The sequence below is a fragment of the Labeo rohita genome, chromosome 17 (assembly GCF_022985175.1).
Source record: "Labeo rohita strain BAU-BD-2019 chromosome 17, IGBB_LRoh.1.0, whole genome shotgun sequence".
In the NCBI taxonomy this organism is placed as follows: Eukaryota; Metazoa; Chordata; class Actinopteri; order Cypriniformes; family Cyprinidae; genus Labeo; species Labeo rohita.
Window position 1 is genome coordinate 20,405,924 of NC_066885.1, and position 16,646 is coordinate 20,422,569.

Genomic DNA, 16,646 nt, shown 5'->3' on the forward strand with positions numbered 1-16,646 from the left:
ACTGGAATAAATCAAAATCCCCAGCCCCAGAATGCTGTCTAGGTAGGTAGCTGACAAGGTTTGAAACACACCCAATGGCTGATTAACAGTGTCAGTGCTATATAACACATAAATGTATATATAGCAGTTGATGTATTTATATACACCAATGCATTTTGATGTATAAATGAATATTTACATGCGGTGTCAACACATTGGGCTGCTTACCTCATTTTCTGATGATATCCTCACGAATATATGTATGCAATAAATAATTCAAAAGGTGAAAAAAGAAACTTAGCAAAGCCACACAGGCGAGCTGCTGTATCGGCGCATAAATATGTATTTTAATGAGTATAAATACAACACGTGTACTATTCCATAAAACAATGGTCAGCTTGAATGTATATGCTCATCCAGCGATGCACAGCCAGTCCTTGGATCAGAAGCAATGCAGATGTCTCGAAAGATCTACAGCATGTCGCTCTCTGTCACCACAGCTGAATAAAACATATCCCATGTTCAGCTCATGGTCGCGCCTACAACATCGATCTGAATTGCGGACTGCAAACGTGCACTGGAGTTGCCATTTTCCTCCACCGTGTTATGACAATGAGAAAGGAGCTTATTGGGATAGTGTAAAACAAACACGCAGAACAGCGACCACTGCTGGCCACCATGCCGCATTGCAACTTCCTCTGAGCCCTGCCTCCTTGGGTTACAGTTATTCCTCCTCTTCCTGTTATTCATGCTCATTTGGTTGTGTTGTATAAACATGCATAAACAAATTACTTTTGTTGGATGATAAATGATGTTTATGACAACGTCTGCTGCTGGTCAGGGCATCACAGTGTGGAGGGTAAAGGTTAAACAAACAAGGAGAAACCAACGTTTTTCATTCGGGTGGTTGTTTCTGAAATGTTGTTGCTGTTTGGAGGACAGTATTACAAAATATGATTTTCCCATTTTATTATACATTCATGTATTGCAGTATTGTCGTGTGGTTGTAGACATGATCCTTCAAAACATCACTCCAACCTTGATCCAACAAACCTATTTGGTAAAAAAAACAGCTTTCTCACATTTCACAGAAGAACTAACATGTTTTTCTTTATTTTCATGGCTATGCCATATATCTGACAATGAATATGGAAAATAGGTTAGACAGTTACAAGCTTGTGCATGCTTAGTTTTATTAATACTACAGTCATTTGACTGTAACTGTTCAATCTTTTTTCTCAAGCGGAGGTTATGAAAATGGAGCTTAACTCTACTGCACTACATGATGAAATTTAGTTAAGCTAGTTGATGCACAAAACAGATTTGATGTCAGACGGAGGATTAAACTAAATCAGTGATTGATGGCTGTAGTGATGTAGCAAGTCAAAGTCATTGAAGGCCATTGAAGTCACTTTGTTTCCCAAACTCATGCTTCTTCATCCTTGAAGGGATTTTGATGGCTGATTGATTTTTTTTAACTTGTATTACATTTTAAATCCATGAAACACTTAACTACAGCAGAGGATAAAACAAATTTTACTATTTGGAAGGTGGTTGCAATACCGCTACGTACCATACGGTGGCAGCAAAAGTTAAAAAGATCATTGTGGAGGCAAATTTAGTAAAAAATGATAGTTAACGTGCAGTTAATCAAAACACAGTCAGTGTGATAGAGTATAACTGATGTTATTTTTAAGACTCTAAATGATACGATAGTGTTATGATTGCTCAGTGTTTTGATCACATGTATTGGTCTAATATAAACTGGGCTGGATTATTCATTCCCGATGTGCTTTGGCATCACATTTAACTTTGTCCTGTAGAGCAGATTCTTTAGATTGTTATTCAAAGCTCAAGAGATGGGTTTCCGTCACAAAACATCTCTTTCGTAGTCTAGGGAACGTGTGAGACAGTCAAACCAGAGAGTCACTTCAAATATCGGTGTCCTGAGATAAATTTAAAGGCAAATAAAATTCAGACTCCACTTTGCTCTTTGTCGCTGGCCCCACTTTTGCTTTCCCAAGCCACTTGATCCTAAAAAATAAGGAAGCTCAGTGTGACATTGGTGGTTTTACACCACACGCCACTGCATTACGCTCATGTCCTTCCCTCCTGTAGAGATTAAGTGGCTGTCGTCATATAAGAAGTTAACATTGGTGACGTGGCTGCTGTGTCCACCGTAGATGTGACCAGGAGCCTGCAGAGGTAGATAGAGAGAAATAATACCATATATTAGCATTATTTGGTGCTAAAATGAACACTTTCTGATGTTTTAAGATTTAGTGCTGTTTCTTACTCGGGACTGAGAGCAAGGGAATGAGAAGAGGTGAACTTTGCCAAAGTCGTCTCCGGTGACGAGCAGTCTCTTTGCATTTGAACTGCACACTGCGTTGATGTCAGTACCATCTGAGCCATCAGGCCACAGTCCTGAAGACAAACACAGACAGAATACACAATATTTGCCCCCTGGAACTGATTTGAGGGTAATTTTTATAATAACATTATTATTATAATCACTATACTATGTTGTCTTTAATGTCAAATACTTACATTTACCACATTACTTTAATGAATATTTTAAACTGTTGCCAATATTCATTCATTTTCACATTTCATTTTAATCACAACAGCCGTGATACATTGTTTAATTGTGCAGGGCCATTTTTTGCTGCTTTGTCTTGATCATTTTGGTGGCAGGCAATTTCTGACCCTGCTGTACACCTATAGTACATTTATAAAAGATAACACTACAAAAATAACACTCTTATGCAGTTATGGATATATAGGCTGTGATTTGTCAAGTTTAGCTGTATTTATTTATTGTCATACAAAAACACTGGTGTTAAAGAAATGTATTATTATTTCACACTGCATTCAGGTACATGAAACATTAACCTTACCAAAAACATGGAAGCCCAGAGTACAGGTGAAAGTGGCCCATTCAATATCCCGGGTGGTCTCCACACTCACTACTTGCTTGCACACAGAAGGAATCCCTGAAAGACAATAATGTGTATCAGTTACGGAATTTATAGTACAGATTGAACTCAGTGGTTGGCAAACTGGAGGTCGAGTCCACTAGGGGGCCTCAGGATGACCTGAAATGTTTTAAAATAAGAAAAAAATAATCATTAAAATAAAAGGCTAATGATATTACTTATTTTAATTCACCCTCTCAACAACAGGTTTTTTTACCGTCTTTAAAAAACCTGGATACACTGCCAGTCAAAAGTTTTTGAACAGTAAGATATTTAATGTTTTTTAAAGAAGTCTCTTCTGCTCACCAAGCCTGGATTTATTTGATCCAAATCCAATCCATGCAGCAAAAACAGTGAAATATTTTTTACTATTTAAAATAACTGTTTTTTATTTGAATATATTTTAAAATGTAATTTATTCCTGCGATTTCAAAGCTGATTTTTTAGCATCATTACTCCAGTCACATGATCCTTCAGAAATCATTCTAATATTCTGATTTGCTGCTCAAAAACATTTTTTTTTTTTGATTATTATGTTGAAAACTTCAGAAGAACAGCATTTATCTTAAATAGAAATCTTTTGATCAATTTAAAGCTATGATATAGTGTATAATGTTACAAAAGCATTTTATTTCAGATAATTGCTGATCTTTGGATCTTCCTATTCATAAAAGAATCCTGGAAAAAATGTACTCAAATGTTTTAAATATTGATGATAATAATAATAATGTTTATTAATAATGTTTCTTAAACAGCAAATCAGCATATTAGAATGATTTCTGAAGGATCATGTGACAATGAAGACCAGAGTAATGATGCTGAAAATTCAGCTTTGAAAATTACATTTTAAAATATATTCACATAATTTTTTTTAATTTTAAACAGTAAAAATATTTCACAATATATTACTGCTTTTGCTGCATTTTGGATCAAATAAATGCAGGCTTGGTGAGCAGAAGAGACCTCTTTAAAAAAAACATTAAAAATCTTACTGTTCAAAAACTTCTGACTTGTAGTGTATGAGAGAGTCTGGTTTTAAAAGTGCAATTTCTAGAACTGGAAGCATAAGCATAAGCATTTTTATAATACTTTTTTATAGTTTATAGTTTTATATTTTTGTAACAAATATTTACATAAATACACAATTTTCTAAGCTGTAATATTTTATAGGATAGAAATTGTGAGTAAAAATTTTCTGTAAAAAAAAAAAAAAATCAGTAAATCACAATTGGACAAGTCATGTAGATTCATCGGGATTCCTGAAGGATCACGTTCTTAAAACTTACGAATTCTAAAAAAAACGTGGAATTCTGAAACTTATTTAAATTGTAATAATTTTAAATTTCTTATTTTAATATACGGACACAAAACAAACATACTAACCTAGATGATGTGGCCATTGAATATAGCAGTGGACAGTGGGGGAACCACAGTATTTTCATGTAACTGAGTTAAATTCAACCATACTTTGTTTATTCAAATGCACTGATTGAATTACAAATGAACTGTCAGTGCAACTGACTATTTCACTCTGCTTATTGTCTTCATAGTATAGACAGTATATTTAGATACTTACAGTAAAGAATCTCATAGTCCCCTGAGTTGGATACCAAGTACTGAGAATCCACAGACCAATCCAGATGAGTGATGAAACTAGAATGACCCTGTGAGCAAGAACAGACAGTGGGTACAAACATAAAAAACAACATTAATTTGAGGAGACAGATATGTGTTAGTGTGCATGTGAAGAGAAAAAATAATGTGGCAGTGTTTATTGTTAACTAAAACTATTGAATATCATTTACAGTAATTAAAATAAAGAGTTTTTTTAAAAATCTACAAATTAAAAGTAAAACAGACAATATAAAATAAAAGCTAATTTAACATATTATAAATATAAATACTACAACAAAACCATGATGTGGTAAATAAATCATATTTCTGCATAAACACCCATACTTACTGAGCACTTTCCAACTCTGCTGTATTTCTTGCCATTTTCTGCCACAGCATAAATGTAGATGTAGTTGTCATGTGACCCGATTGCAAGGAAATTACCATCTGGAAAGAATAACCAAGAGTTTTCAGCTTAATCAATTGCAGAGACTTTAATGAGTGCTAGTATTTGGCTAACATCCTAATGTTTTCCCAGCAAGCAGTGAAAAGACTGCTGGGAGAATTAACTCTAACCTGGAGAAAAGCGCATAACCGACAGCTGTTCGTTCCCGTCCGTGTGCACCGTCACCAGATCCTTCGATTCGGTATCGAGCACAAGCCACCTGCACGGATTGATCATGAGTAAAAGAACAATACAAACACAAAGGCCTAAAAAAACCTGAAACATAATGACTGCTAGACTCTTAGATGAGATCTTCATCCAAGGATTCTTAGGGGAAAAAAAGAAGTCAAGACAGCTGAACAATGCCGCTGGGATGGTATTGTGTTCCTGTGTTGCATTAGCATAATAATAAGTGTTTGGGTCTTCCATGTAACACTCTATTAGACCCCTTTTCTGAATTGTAATGATGTGTCAGGGACCCCGTTGATGAAAAGAAATCGCCTCACCTGCCCGTCTGCGTTCCTATAGCAACCGTTGCCCCAGAAGGGTGGAAGCCGGCCGACTGTGTGGCGTCCTGTCCGTGAGGGAAACACACATACATGCTCAATCAAACATCCTGTCAACACAAATACGGTTACATCTCAGCCTAAGGAACAGCTGAGCTCATTTCATTACAGTTGCAGTAGTGACACGGGTTTCAATTACAACAGACTGATGTGCGAGATGACGCTACAGTAATGTAAGGGAAACCTACTGAGGTGGGCTGCTCACCTCCAATGTTTTGGTCCAGATGGGCTGATGAGAGGCAGAGTCCCACAGGCAGACATGCTTGTCATGACCACAGGTCAGGAACTGATGCTTCACTGGATGTACAGTCAGACCCCATAACTCATCTGTGTGGCCCTGACAAACAAACACACTTGAACATCAGTGTGAGTGGCATTAATTTGGTTTGAATTTGAGTTTTAAAGAAAGTTTAAAACATCAAATATGTTGTGTTTTAGAACCACAAATTAAATGACCCTTTCACCCTAAAAAGATTTATTTTGTTTTAGCATAAGGAAATAAACTTTTCAACTTTTTCAACTTCAGACCCCCCACTCAGAGTTTTTGTTGGTGACACTTATAAACCTATGGCTTATTTATATTCTGGCTGATGCCGTAAGGTAATAATTATTTCATGTTATTTTATATAATACTTTGTCTTAATAATTGAATGAACATAAAACATCAAAAACTAAAATCAATGAAGTGGATTTAGGCATCACAACATTATAATGAACAGTACAAAAATAGATATTCATTTTGAGATTTGCAAAATATTAGATTTAAGTGTAATTAAATTATTAATAATTTATTATTGAAAACTGAACATATAAATGTAATTATTATTGCACTTATTATTGAACATATAAATGTAAAAATAGGGAGAAAGAAGCATAATAAATATCTAATATATATCCATAATTTACCAGTAAAGATCAGTTCTTTTCTAATAATTACTTTCTAAATAATTAAATAAAAAATGTTAAATATAATTTTAAAAACACTACATTTAATTTTAAAAGTAAAACATTAAAAATGTAAAACAAAATGTGAAATTGATCACTACATTAAAATGTTCAGTATGACAAATTGACATTTTAAGATTTAACATTTAACAGCTTAAAAGTATTTACTGAAATACTTAACAATTAATTAATAATATTATAATATTATATTATAATAATATTATTTATTTAAAAATATATGTAAATTATTGCTACTACTATTTCTATTATGATTACCATCCACACCCTGCAGCCTCCAATTTTTGTTACTATTAATACTATTGTATGTATTATTGTTTTCTATTATTATGTCTGTTGTACTTTTCTACATGTTTATATACTTCCAACCTCGACACCACTTACACACCCACACAAATCATGTTGGCTGTCATGTATGCTATGTTGACCTTTTGTATTTGATTTATCACCTGTAAATAGTATAATTGTTGGCAATAAAAAATGTATATATATATATATATATATATATATATATACACATATATACACAAAATTATATGCTGAAGAGTAAATACTAAAATTATTCAAATTTGTATTGTTTCATTTTAAATTAGTATATACATCATTTAATTAAATTATATATATATGAAGGGTTTATTTGCAAAAACAGCTAACTTTTTTATTTTCAAAAACATGTTTTTATTGTGTATTATTGTGTTAGTTAGTTGTATTTTTTAGTTATTTTTACTTTATATTAGAATAACCCAACTGCAGTTTGATTGGATTGGTGAGTACAATGAAAAAGTTATTTGTTTTTGCAAATTAACTCTTCATATGTTATTAAATATTTGATATTAAATATTAATTATATACTGAATATTATATACTAAAAATATACTAAAAACTTTGTTTTATTTTAAATTATAAAAATATTCTATTTTAAAACTATTATTGCAAAGATTAACTTTGAGTGTTGGATGATAAGAAAAGTCTCATCCAAATGTAAAAATGCAAAGAAATAAGCATAATCAATAGCCAATATTTATACAATATCAACCAGCACAAATTCTGCACTGAAATTAAAGATAAATCTGTTTATGTATATTATGTACAGTATCTTCTCAACAGACCCTGGCAGGCCACAGAAAATACTGGTTACTCATGCATATTTTACCTGGGTGATGGGTATGAACTCCCCATCCAGACTGCCTTGCAGGACATAGTTTTTGGTAGTGCCAATAAGAACCGTTTCTCCCCGTCCTTCAGCCACAGTCCGAATAGGGCCATATAACTCAGGCACCTGAGAGTAACATACAAAATTGCTGGTCAATTATGGCTACCTGCTTGATCGGTGCCACTATTCAAGCATACAAATGCATACTGCACACTGCAAAATGATATCTATGTATATGCCTTACCTCCACCGTTTGAATCTTTTGATAATTTTCATCCCAGGAGATGAGTTTACGGTCTTTCCCACCTGAGACCAGCGTCCCATTTCTCAACATGCAAAGTGCAAAGACGCTCGCCTCATGTGCTCCCTGAATGGCCAAGCTAATACGATTAGATCCTGTGAACCGTGACCAGAAAACAAGCATTATATAAAGCAGCTGTTGCAAAACTGGAAACCATCATCAGTATATCAGACAATCAAAGGTGTTCACAGGCTACATGAAAAGAGTCTTATTGATTTGAGTATAAATGGAGCACAATCTCTCTTTTATTATCATTAATAAAGAATCTTTTGTTGGAAGCAGGGTCACCCTTAAATAACACACAGCTGTTATGCTGTACAGCATTCATAATTGTATTTCATTAAGATGATATTTCACACAGTTCAGCGGAAGTTGGTTTTCACAAAACTTTCAGAAACTAATAATAAACCTTTTATTCTTTTACCTTTGCCCCACACAAGTATATTTCCACTCGAGTCTCCAGTGATGGCGTCGCCATTTTCTGAAAAAGTCACACACAATACAAACTTGGGCTTCTCTTGTTTCTGCAAGAAACATAAATATGACTTTATTTTTAAAGCAGAAATGCAACAGATGTATGACACAAAAACAGAAATAATACATGCGTTTTATATAATCTACAACTACACTACCAGTGAAATGTTGACACATCTAACTAACATAAATTAAGATATTTTGACAAAATCTGAGTGCTTTCTGACCCTCCATAGACAGCAACGTACCTATTACTGACACAGAAGAGAAGAAATTGTTGAATAAGGTTGTTATTTTTGTTTTCTTTGCGCACAAAGACTATTCTTGTAGCTTGAAGCACTGATATCACATGAACTTTTTTAACGATGTCCGTACTACATTTTTGGGTCTCTAAGCAGGGTCAGAAAGCTGTCGGATTTCATCAAAAAGATCTTAATCTGTGTTCCGAGGATGAACAAAGGTCTTATGGGTTTGAAACGTCATGAGGGTGAGTAATTAATGACAAAATTTTAATTTTTTGGGTGAACAATCCCTTTAAGCTTAAAGTTGGGAAATTAGTTTTGTAGACAAACATAAGCTTTTTTTTCTTTAAAGTTGTTAATATTTAGGCATTAGAACCCCAAATTGAATTAAATTAAAATTGACCAAAAAATTAAAGTTTAAAATTGACTTAAATTAAAGTTTAAAATTGAATTAAATTGACCAAAAGTTGACAAGGCAGACATTTACATTTAATGTAAATGCTGTTATTTTGAACTTTATAGTCATTAGATAATTCTGAAAAAATGCATCATGGTCACAAAAATATTAAGCAGCACATTTATTTTCAACATTGCTAATAAGTAAAAACAATGGAATACTGGCTGCTGAAAATTCATCTTTGTCACCACAGAAATAAATAACATTACATAAAAAACTTAATTAAATTTATACAAAATAAAATATTTTAAAATATATTGAAATAGAAAACAGCATTTTAAATTGCAATAATATTTCACTTTTTCAAATATATTAAAATAGAAAACAGCATTTTAAATTGCAATAATTTTTCACTTTTTCCTGTTTTTACCTTATTTTTTAATTTAAATAAAGCGCAGCCCTGGTGACCATAAGAGGCCTCTTTCAAAAACATTACAAAATCTTATCAACCACAAACATTAAGGTACACATTTGACCCCGTACCACAAAACCAGTCATAGGTATTCATAGGTAGTCATATTTAAATTAATATTTATACATCATCTGAAAGCTGCATAAATAAGCTTTCTATTGATGTATGGTTTGTTAGGACAACATCTGGCCAAGATACAGCTATTTAAAAAACTTGAATCTGAGGATGCAAAAAAAAAAAAAAAAAAAAAAAAAAAAATATTGAGAAAATCACCTTTTAAGTTGTCCAAATGAAGTTCTAAGCAATACATATTACTAATCAAAAATCAAGTTTTAATATATCTACAGTAGGAAATTTACAACATATCTTCATGGAACATGATTTTTACTTAATACCCCAATGATTTTTGGCATAAAAGAAAAATCAATAATTTTGATCCATACAATGTATTTTTATCTATTGCTACAAATACACCCATGCTACTTATGACTGGTTTTGTGATTCAGGGTCACATCTAATTCATATACTTCCATTTGTGTTATATCATAGTTTTGATTTGACTATTATTCTTAAAAGTAGTATTAAGAGTAGATGCGTCTAAACCTTTGACTGCTAGTGTACATGATGTACATGCACATGTTTTACCATTTCTAAACATGCATCACACTACCATCTATTAAAAAATGGAATCTGATTCAATAAAAAAGTAAAAAGCTTCGACCACAAAGGCTTATGAGAGATTACCTCAAAAAGACCCTGTTTTTTCACAAGAGTTCCTTTTTCTAACGACCAGAAATAAAGGTGTGATTTCCCACAGGTTACAATTATATTAGCATCTGTCGGGTGGAAATCAGCAGCAAAGACTGACTCATTGGAGCACTGTGAGAGCAGAGAAAGAAAAGTCATACAAATATTTCTGCATGCCTCATTGCTTATATATCTGTCAATATTTATCCTGAACAGCACTCACCTTGACTTCAGCAAGTCTTTCCTCCCTCTGCCAGTCCCACACAGAGAGAATGTGGTCATTGGAGTCATCCACAACACACAACCAGCTTCCTCCGTTCTGAAAGTTTTGAAAGACATTTTTATCACTCAGAAGTGCCTATGACAGATGTATTTAAAGAGACAGCTACCTAAAAACGAAAGTTAGATAATTTACTCTCCTTCAAGTTGTTCCAAACCTGTAAGCGTTTCTGCTGAACACATAGAAGATATTTTGAAGAATGTTGGTAACCAAACAGTTGACGGTACCCATTGACTCCCTTAGTATTTATTTCTATATTACGGAAGCCAGTGCTGATGGTTACCAGGATATCTTCAATTTGAAACAACTAGAGGGTGAGTAAATGATGACAAAATTTTCATTTTTTGGTGAACTATCCCTTTAAGCTGACCAGGTTACGGAAAATACCATCCGGTACTCATAATAAAGAAAGGTTTGTTTGATGATTCATAGAACTACAGGCTGTATTTTGCGGTTTTCGCATGAGAACGTTTGTTTCCTAACATAATACAGAGTGACTTGCTCTTACCGACTTTGAGAAAGAGAGGCAAACCAGGGCTCGATCAAAGAAACCAGTTCCAAGGATGTGCAACGTGTTCAAACTCACAGAGTCCCACACTCGCACGTGAGGAGCCAACTGCTGCCAGACACAGAGAGATGTACTCAGCACCTTAGAGTAATTAAACTGCTATTTGAAGCATGTGGATTTGGGATCTTGATCCTCCACATTTGTTATGACACAGCCTTGAGGCACATGCAATAATTAGGAGATTGATTTTGGCTGGATTAAGCCTATTATAGTAGCATTACGCTATTAATGTTTCTGATTGATAGCAGTTTAGCTGAATAACTGATCTTACTTTTCCATCTGAGGATGTGCCAGCCACTTGTCCTGTTGCTATGGTGATTTTATCAGGATGGACAGCGAGGCTGTAGGGGAAGAGAAAAGAGGTGAAAGATGTAGGCAGCTGGGACTGTTGAAGAGCCGATGACACAGCAGTGAGAGGACATCGCACATTTATGCCTCTGTGAGTCAATGCCTTCACAACACAGTGACTTTGAGCGTTATGAGTCACAGGGCCGATCATGAACGTCTTAATCACAGGTTATTTGTTTCTGTTTATGCTTTTCTAGCTCAAGGCCTTTGACTTACAATGAACAGCTTTGACATTCAGCAAATTCCTATAGAGATTAAAAAATATGTGGTTTTACTCAGTACACAGACATTCGTGATCATTTGTGTTTACCTGTGTGTTTTTGTCTCAACTGGAGGCTGGTGGTCAAGAGGACTTTAATGTCATTTTAATAAGTCTAATGTTCTGCTAACTTGATTTTTTTGGGAGGGCCATTGATATATACTGTGGTCGGTAAGATAAACTTTCAATAAACGTAATACTTTTCACTAAAACATTAACATCTAAACCTCTGTTAAAGGAGAAATTTCTTCAGTCGTAAAGATATTTCTTGTTTCTTAAGGAAAACATTTCAGGAATGTTCTCCATATAGTGGACCTCTATGGGGCACCTGAGTCTGAACTTCCAAAATGCATCTTAAATGCAGCTTCAAAGGCATCCCAGCCGAGAAAGAAGGGTCAATACAGTTAGGGAGGGTGAAAAGCGGGGTCTCATTTTCTCATCCAACTTCAAAATTGTCCTACAATTTTACAATGTCACTTTTTTGTAAAGGGCGTTTGACCTTCTTTGCATGTTTACTTTGTAAACACTGTGTAGGTACTTCTGCAGCGATGTAGGACAATTTTGAAGTTGAAGGAGAAAATGAGATGGGAGTTCTTCAACATACTCTAACTGTATTGACCCGGATTACACAGACTACGCATGCACATCACAGAGCTAGACAAGATGAAAATTTGAGGTTAAAATGTATATAAATTGTACTTTAAAAAAAAAAAACTGATCATTTCACTAGATACAGCCCTTCTTCCTCAGCTGGGATTGTTTAGAGTCCTTTGAAGCTGCATTTAAACTGCACTTTGGAAGTTCAAACTCGCAGGCCCCATAGAAGTCCACAATATGGAGAACATTCCTGAAATGTAATTTCAATTCCTGAAACATAATTTCTATACGACTGAAGAAAGAACGAAAGACTGAAGAAAGAAAGACATGAACATCTTGGATGACAAGGGGGTGGGTAAATTATCTGGAAATATTCGTTCTGGAAGTGAACTTCTCCTTTAAGTCTCAAAAAGAACTTTTGTATGAATTAAAGTTAGTGAAGATGCTGAGATCTTGAGCAATATAAGACTTTTACAGACAAAATAAAGAAATTTTGAAATTATCTACCAATCAGTGCATTAGTTCCCTTGCTGCCAGGCAGAACTGCTTGCACAATTACTGCTTGTAATTTTTTTCCTGTGATGGCAAAGCTAATTTTCAGAATCATTACTCCAGTCTTCAGTGTCACATGCTAATATGCTGTTTTGCTGCTCAAAATACATTGCTTGTCATTATCAATATTGAAAAAAGTTGTTCATTCGTGACACTTTTTTCAGGATTCTTTGATAAAAAAATAGTTTACTTAAAATAAAAATCTCTTGTAACATTAAAAATGTCTTTACTGTCACTTTTGATCAATTTAATACATCTTTATAAAAGTATTAATTTACAAAATATATAATGTCTTTTCATGAAGATGAAATATTGTCATTAAGAGAAAGTTAAGAAGAAAATAGGATATTCAAACAGGAAAGCTCATAAATATCTCAAAATTCATTGTTAAGCATAACTTCACAAATGTAACATTCTATGTATAAAGGGGTAATGCATTAACTATAATTCTAAACTTTTAAAATGTCCTTGAGGTCTCTTATACTCCCCAAAAAACTAATAAGGAGCAAAACAGAAGCAAAATCCAGGCTGAGGGATGAAAGTGGAATGAATAATAACCTTCAGTGACACGACTAATGATAAATGTTCTGTAGTATTGCACATCAAAGCAGAAAATTAAACAGCTCTGCTTAGAAATCGTTTATTCAGCATGGGTTTGAAAAATTATGCTTCAGAATATCTGAATAATTTAAGCTGTAGTATCTTCTTTGGATATGGCAGTGTAATAAATGACTGAATGTACTAGAGAGTGAGATCAGTGTATGCTATATAAACAAACAGATGAGGACATCACATGAACTGAAAAGTCTTACCACTTGATATCATCAGTATGTCCAGTGTAGTGTCTTTGTAGTTGCTCATCCACATTATACAGCACGACCACAGATGCGATGAAGTAAACCGTTTCCCCCGTCGGGAGCAAGTACAGGTTGGATCGACAGTCACGGCCCCGGTAACCATAGCTGGGTCAAAGTCAAGAGCAAAAACTACTGCCGATGAGCTAAACTAAGAACAAACTTCAGCTATGAAGGGCTTTTTCTGTGAACATTTTTGCATTTTTATTTCTGGAAAAGTGCCAGCTGACCACTTAATATTTTACTTCGTTGGGCTTTAGATTTCTCAATCCTGTTTACAAAGTTCTTTTAAGGCAATGTACCAGATGCAGAAAATATCCCTCTCTGACAGGCTGCAGTGCTCAGCAGAGCCAGAGAGAATACGAGGGTATATGATTAGACATCCTTCATGCTTCAAAATTCAGCAGCTTGGAATGCGAATATGGAAGTAGTGCATCACATTTTAGAATCTTAAACTTATGCATGATAATCTTACAACATGGACGTAGAAACCATATCCAGCATTTAGCTCATGATATTTTTACCAGCTCATTTTCTGTGCAATAACAAATCAACGGCTAATTCAGTCTTACAGCAATGAGCGTTCAATACAAGAATCAATCCAAATTCAGTTCCATTTCTTTTCCGCACGCAGCCGTAAAAGGATACACCCAGTCTAGCTTCAGTTTTTTGGGAGGCAAGTCAGCCTTTGCTTCCAGGCAGTATGTGTCCACCAGGTCTTTGGGCATGTACATGGTGATGGGTCGTCCCTTCAAATACATTTTGACATACCCTTCATCTAGAAAAAGCAACAAAGATGTTTAGAGCAAGAAAACACACGGGTCAGTGAAGAATCGCTTGTGACATCTGGTTAAATATTTGGGGTCAGTGCAATTTATTTTTATTACCTGTTTGTTTTTGTGAAATAAATCAATGCTTCTATTCAGGAAGGATGCATTTAACTGATCAGAAGTGACATTTCAAATAAACGCTGTTCGTTTGAATTCTCTGCTTATCAAAGAATCCTCAAAAAAAGTATAATGGTTTATAAAAATATTAAAAAATATTCAGCAGCACAACTGTTAACAGCATTTGACAATAAGTAGAAATGTTAGGATCATGTGACATTGAAAACTGCTGAAAATTCAGCTTTGCATCACAGGAAAAAATATTTTATTATTTTATATTATAATATTTCACAATAATAATATATTCACTGTATTTTTTATTAAATGCATAAGAACAGTATAACATTAAATAATCCTACTGAGCCCAATGAATGTTAGTATGTTTTAAGATGTGATTAAATGTTAATCCAAAACAAAATGAAATGATGATATTCCAAAAGGAGGATTAGAAGGAATTGCAACCATGTTTAGAAAATGTTCTGAAAATAATTCAACAGGTCAGTGAGATTTAAAGGAAATGCTTTAATGCATTTTATTAGTACTGTATTTGAAACACATTCAATTTAAAATCAAAACAAACAAAGCAAAATCAAATGCAGAAGCATGTGAATGCAGCAGTTTCATGGTTGGATAAATTAGTAATAGACACAAAATAAAATCACATATAGGCATGCATGCAAACACAATGGAAAAAATACACTTTAACAAAACAAAAGCAAGAAGACAAAGTGTGAACATGCAGATTAACATACACACAAAACTAACTCAAAGTAACACAATCAAAACAAGACTCATAAGAATTCCTAAAACCACCTGACTATGTTTAAGATTACAGCCTAGTAACAGATTTGAAAATACTGGCTGGGAGATTTGATTGGACTCCTGTAAGACGGCATGTCTAGGGGCGAGTGGACTAACTGAGAAGTACACTTCCTCAGAGGAAGGGTAAACGGAGGGACCTTTCGGCTTCCGAGCCGGGCCGCTCTGTCAGACAGAACCTTGGCCTCTGACGGGGTGTTGGTGGACTGCGAGGGCACGGCTGATGTGGATTTGGGGTGCTCAGTGGATCCGGTCCCTTTTGATGGTCGGTGCAGATAGATCTGCACGGTTACTAGGTAAAGTGGTCAAATTGGACAGGATGGGTGCGGGAGAGGGTGGAGACGTGGGATGAAGTATATTCATGATCAGACAGTGTCCAATAGCTTTAGATACCACCATAATCACAAGAAGACAAGGCATCCACAAGACTAAGAAACTACACTGCAAAATAATCTTTTTCTCAAGTAGTGTATTTTTTGTTTTGCAGTAAAATATCTTTAAAGGGATAGTTTGCCCAAAAATGAAAATTCTGTCTTTAATTACTCACCCTCATGTTTTTTCAAATCCGTAAGACCTTTGTTCACTTTGGAACACAAATTAAGATATTTTTGATGAAATCCGAGTGCTTTCTGAGCCTGCATAGACAACAATACAACTGACATGTTCAAGGCCCAGAAAGGTAGTAAGGACAAGACATTCATCAAAAAGTATTTTCTATAAAAATAAAGATCTTACCGGTTTGAAATAGGGTGTGTAATTACTGACAGAGTTTATACTTTTGGGTGAGCTATCCCTTTAAAGCAACAGCAATTTACTTGAGATGAAAATACGTGTAGAAACATATTTATATCTTGAAATAAATTGTGTTTCTTACTATTCTGGCAAACAGTTTGTTTGTTTTTCCCCTTCTTCAAGTTTTAAGCAAAAACATATTTATTATTAGAGACATTTATGCTTAAAATGAGAAATAACATGAATTTTAAAAAAATGCATAAGAAGTAAGAATCAATATCATTTCCAAAGAAATAATAAAATATATATTTTTTTTAAATCTGGTTTTAAATATACACTACCAGTCAAAAGACACTGTTACAAAAGATTTCAAATAAATGCTGTTCTTCTGAACTTTTTATTCATCAAAGAAACCTGAA

General features: G+C 34.2%; 2 protein-coding genes across 11 annotated transcripts in view; both read right to left on the reverse strand.

Moving 5' to 3' along the window:
- Positions 1-593, reverse strand: part of evla (Enah/Vasp-like a) — a 42,467-nt gene extending 41,874 nt beyond the window's left edge. The window contains exon 1 of the mRNA XM_051132839.1: positions 208-593. Coding sequence (XP_050988796.1) covers positions 208-212 — 5 coding nt within the window. The 5' untranslated portion in view covers positions 213-593. The remainder of the gene's footprint in view (positions 1-207) is intronic.
- A 412-nt stretch (positions 594-1,005) lies between these two features.
- The window catches only part of eml1 (EMAP like 1), a 70,420-nt gene continuing 54,779 nt past the window's right edge, over positions 1,006-16,646 (reverse strand). For 2 of the 10 annotated variants that reach the window (XM_051132833.1, XM_051132831.1), the window contains exons 8-24: positions 14,438-14,567; positions 13,748-13,897; positions 11,451-11,520; positions 11,120-11,230; positions 10,555-10,650; positions 10,329-10,463; positions 8,424-8,523; positions 7,943-8,094; positions 7,699-7,824; positions 5,788-5,919; positions 5,523-5,590; positions 5,148-5,236; positions 4,921-5,018; positions 4,534-4,621; positions 2,880-2,975; positions 2,276-2,406; positions 1,014-2,176 (exon numbers count right to left, since the gene is read on the reverse strand). In XM_051132833.1, coding sequence (XP_050988790.1) covers positions 2,051-2,176; positions 2,276-2,406; positions 2,880-2,975; positions 4,534-4,621; positions 4,921-5,018; positions 5,148-5,236; positions 5,523-5,590; positions 5,788-5,919; positions 7,699-7,824; positions 7,943-8,094; positions 8,424-8,523; positions 10,329-10,463; positions 10,555-10,650; positions 11,120-11,230; positions 11,451-11,520; positions 13,748-13,897; positions 14,438-14,567 — 1,898 coding nt within the window. In that variant the 3' untranslated portion in view covers positions 1,014-2,050. Of the gene's footprint in view, positions 2,177-2,275; positions 2,407-2,879; positions 2,976-4,533; positions 4,622-4,920; positions 5,019-5,147; positions 5,237-5,522; positions 5,591-5,787; positions 5,920-7,698; positions 7,825-7,942; positions 8,095-8,423; positions 8,524-10,328; positions 10,464-10,554; positions 10,651-11,119; positions 11,231-11,450; positions 11,521-13,747; positions 13,898-14,437; positions 14,568-16,646 lie in introns of all 10 variants that reach the window. The other 8 variants (XM_051132828.1, XM_051132830.1, XM_051132827.1 and 5 more) reach the window with 8 other exon arrangements.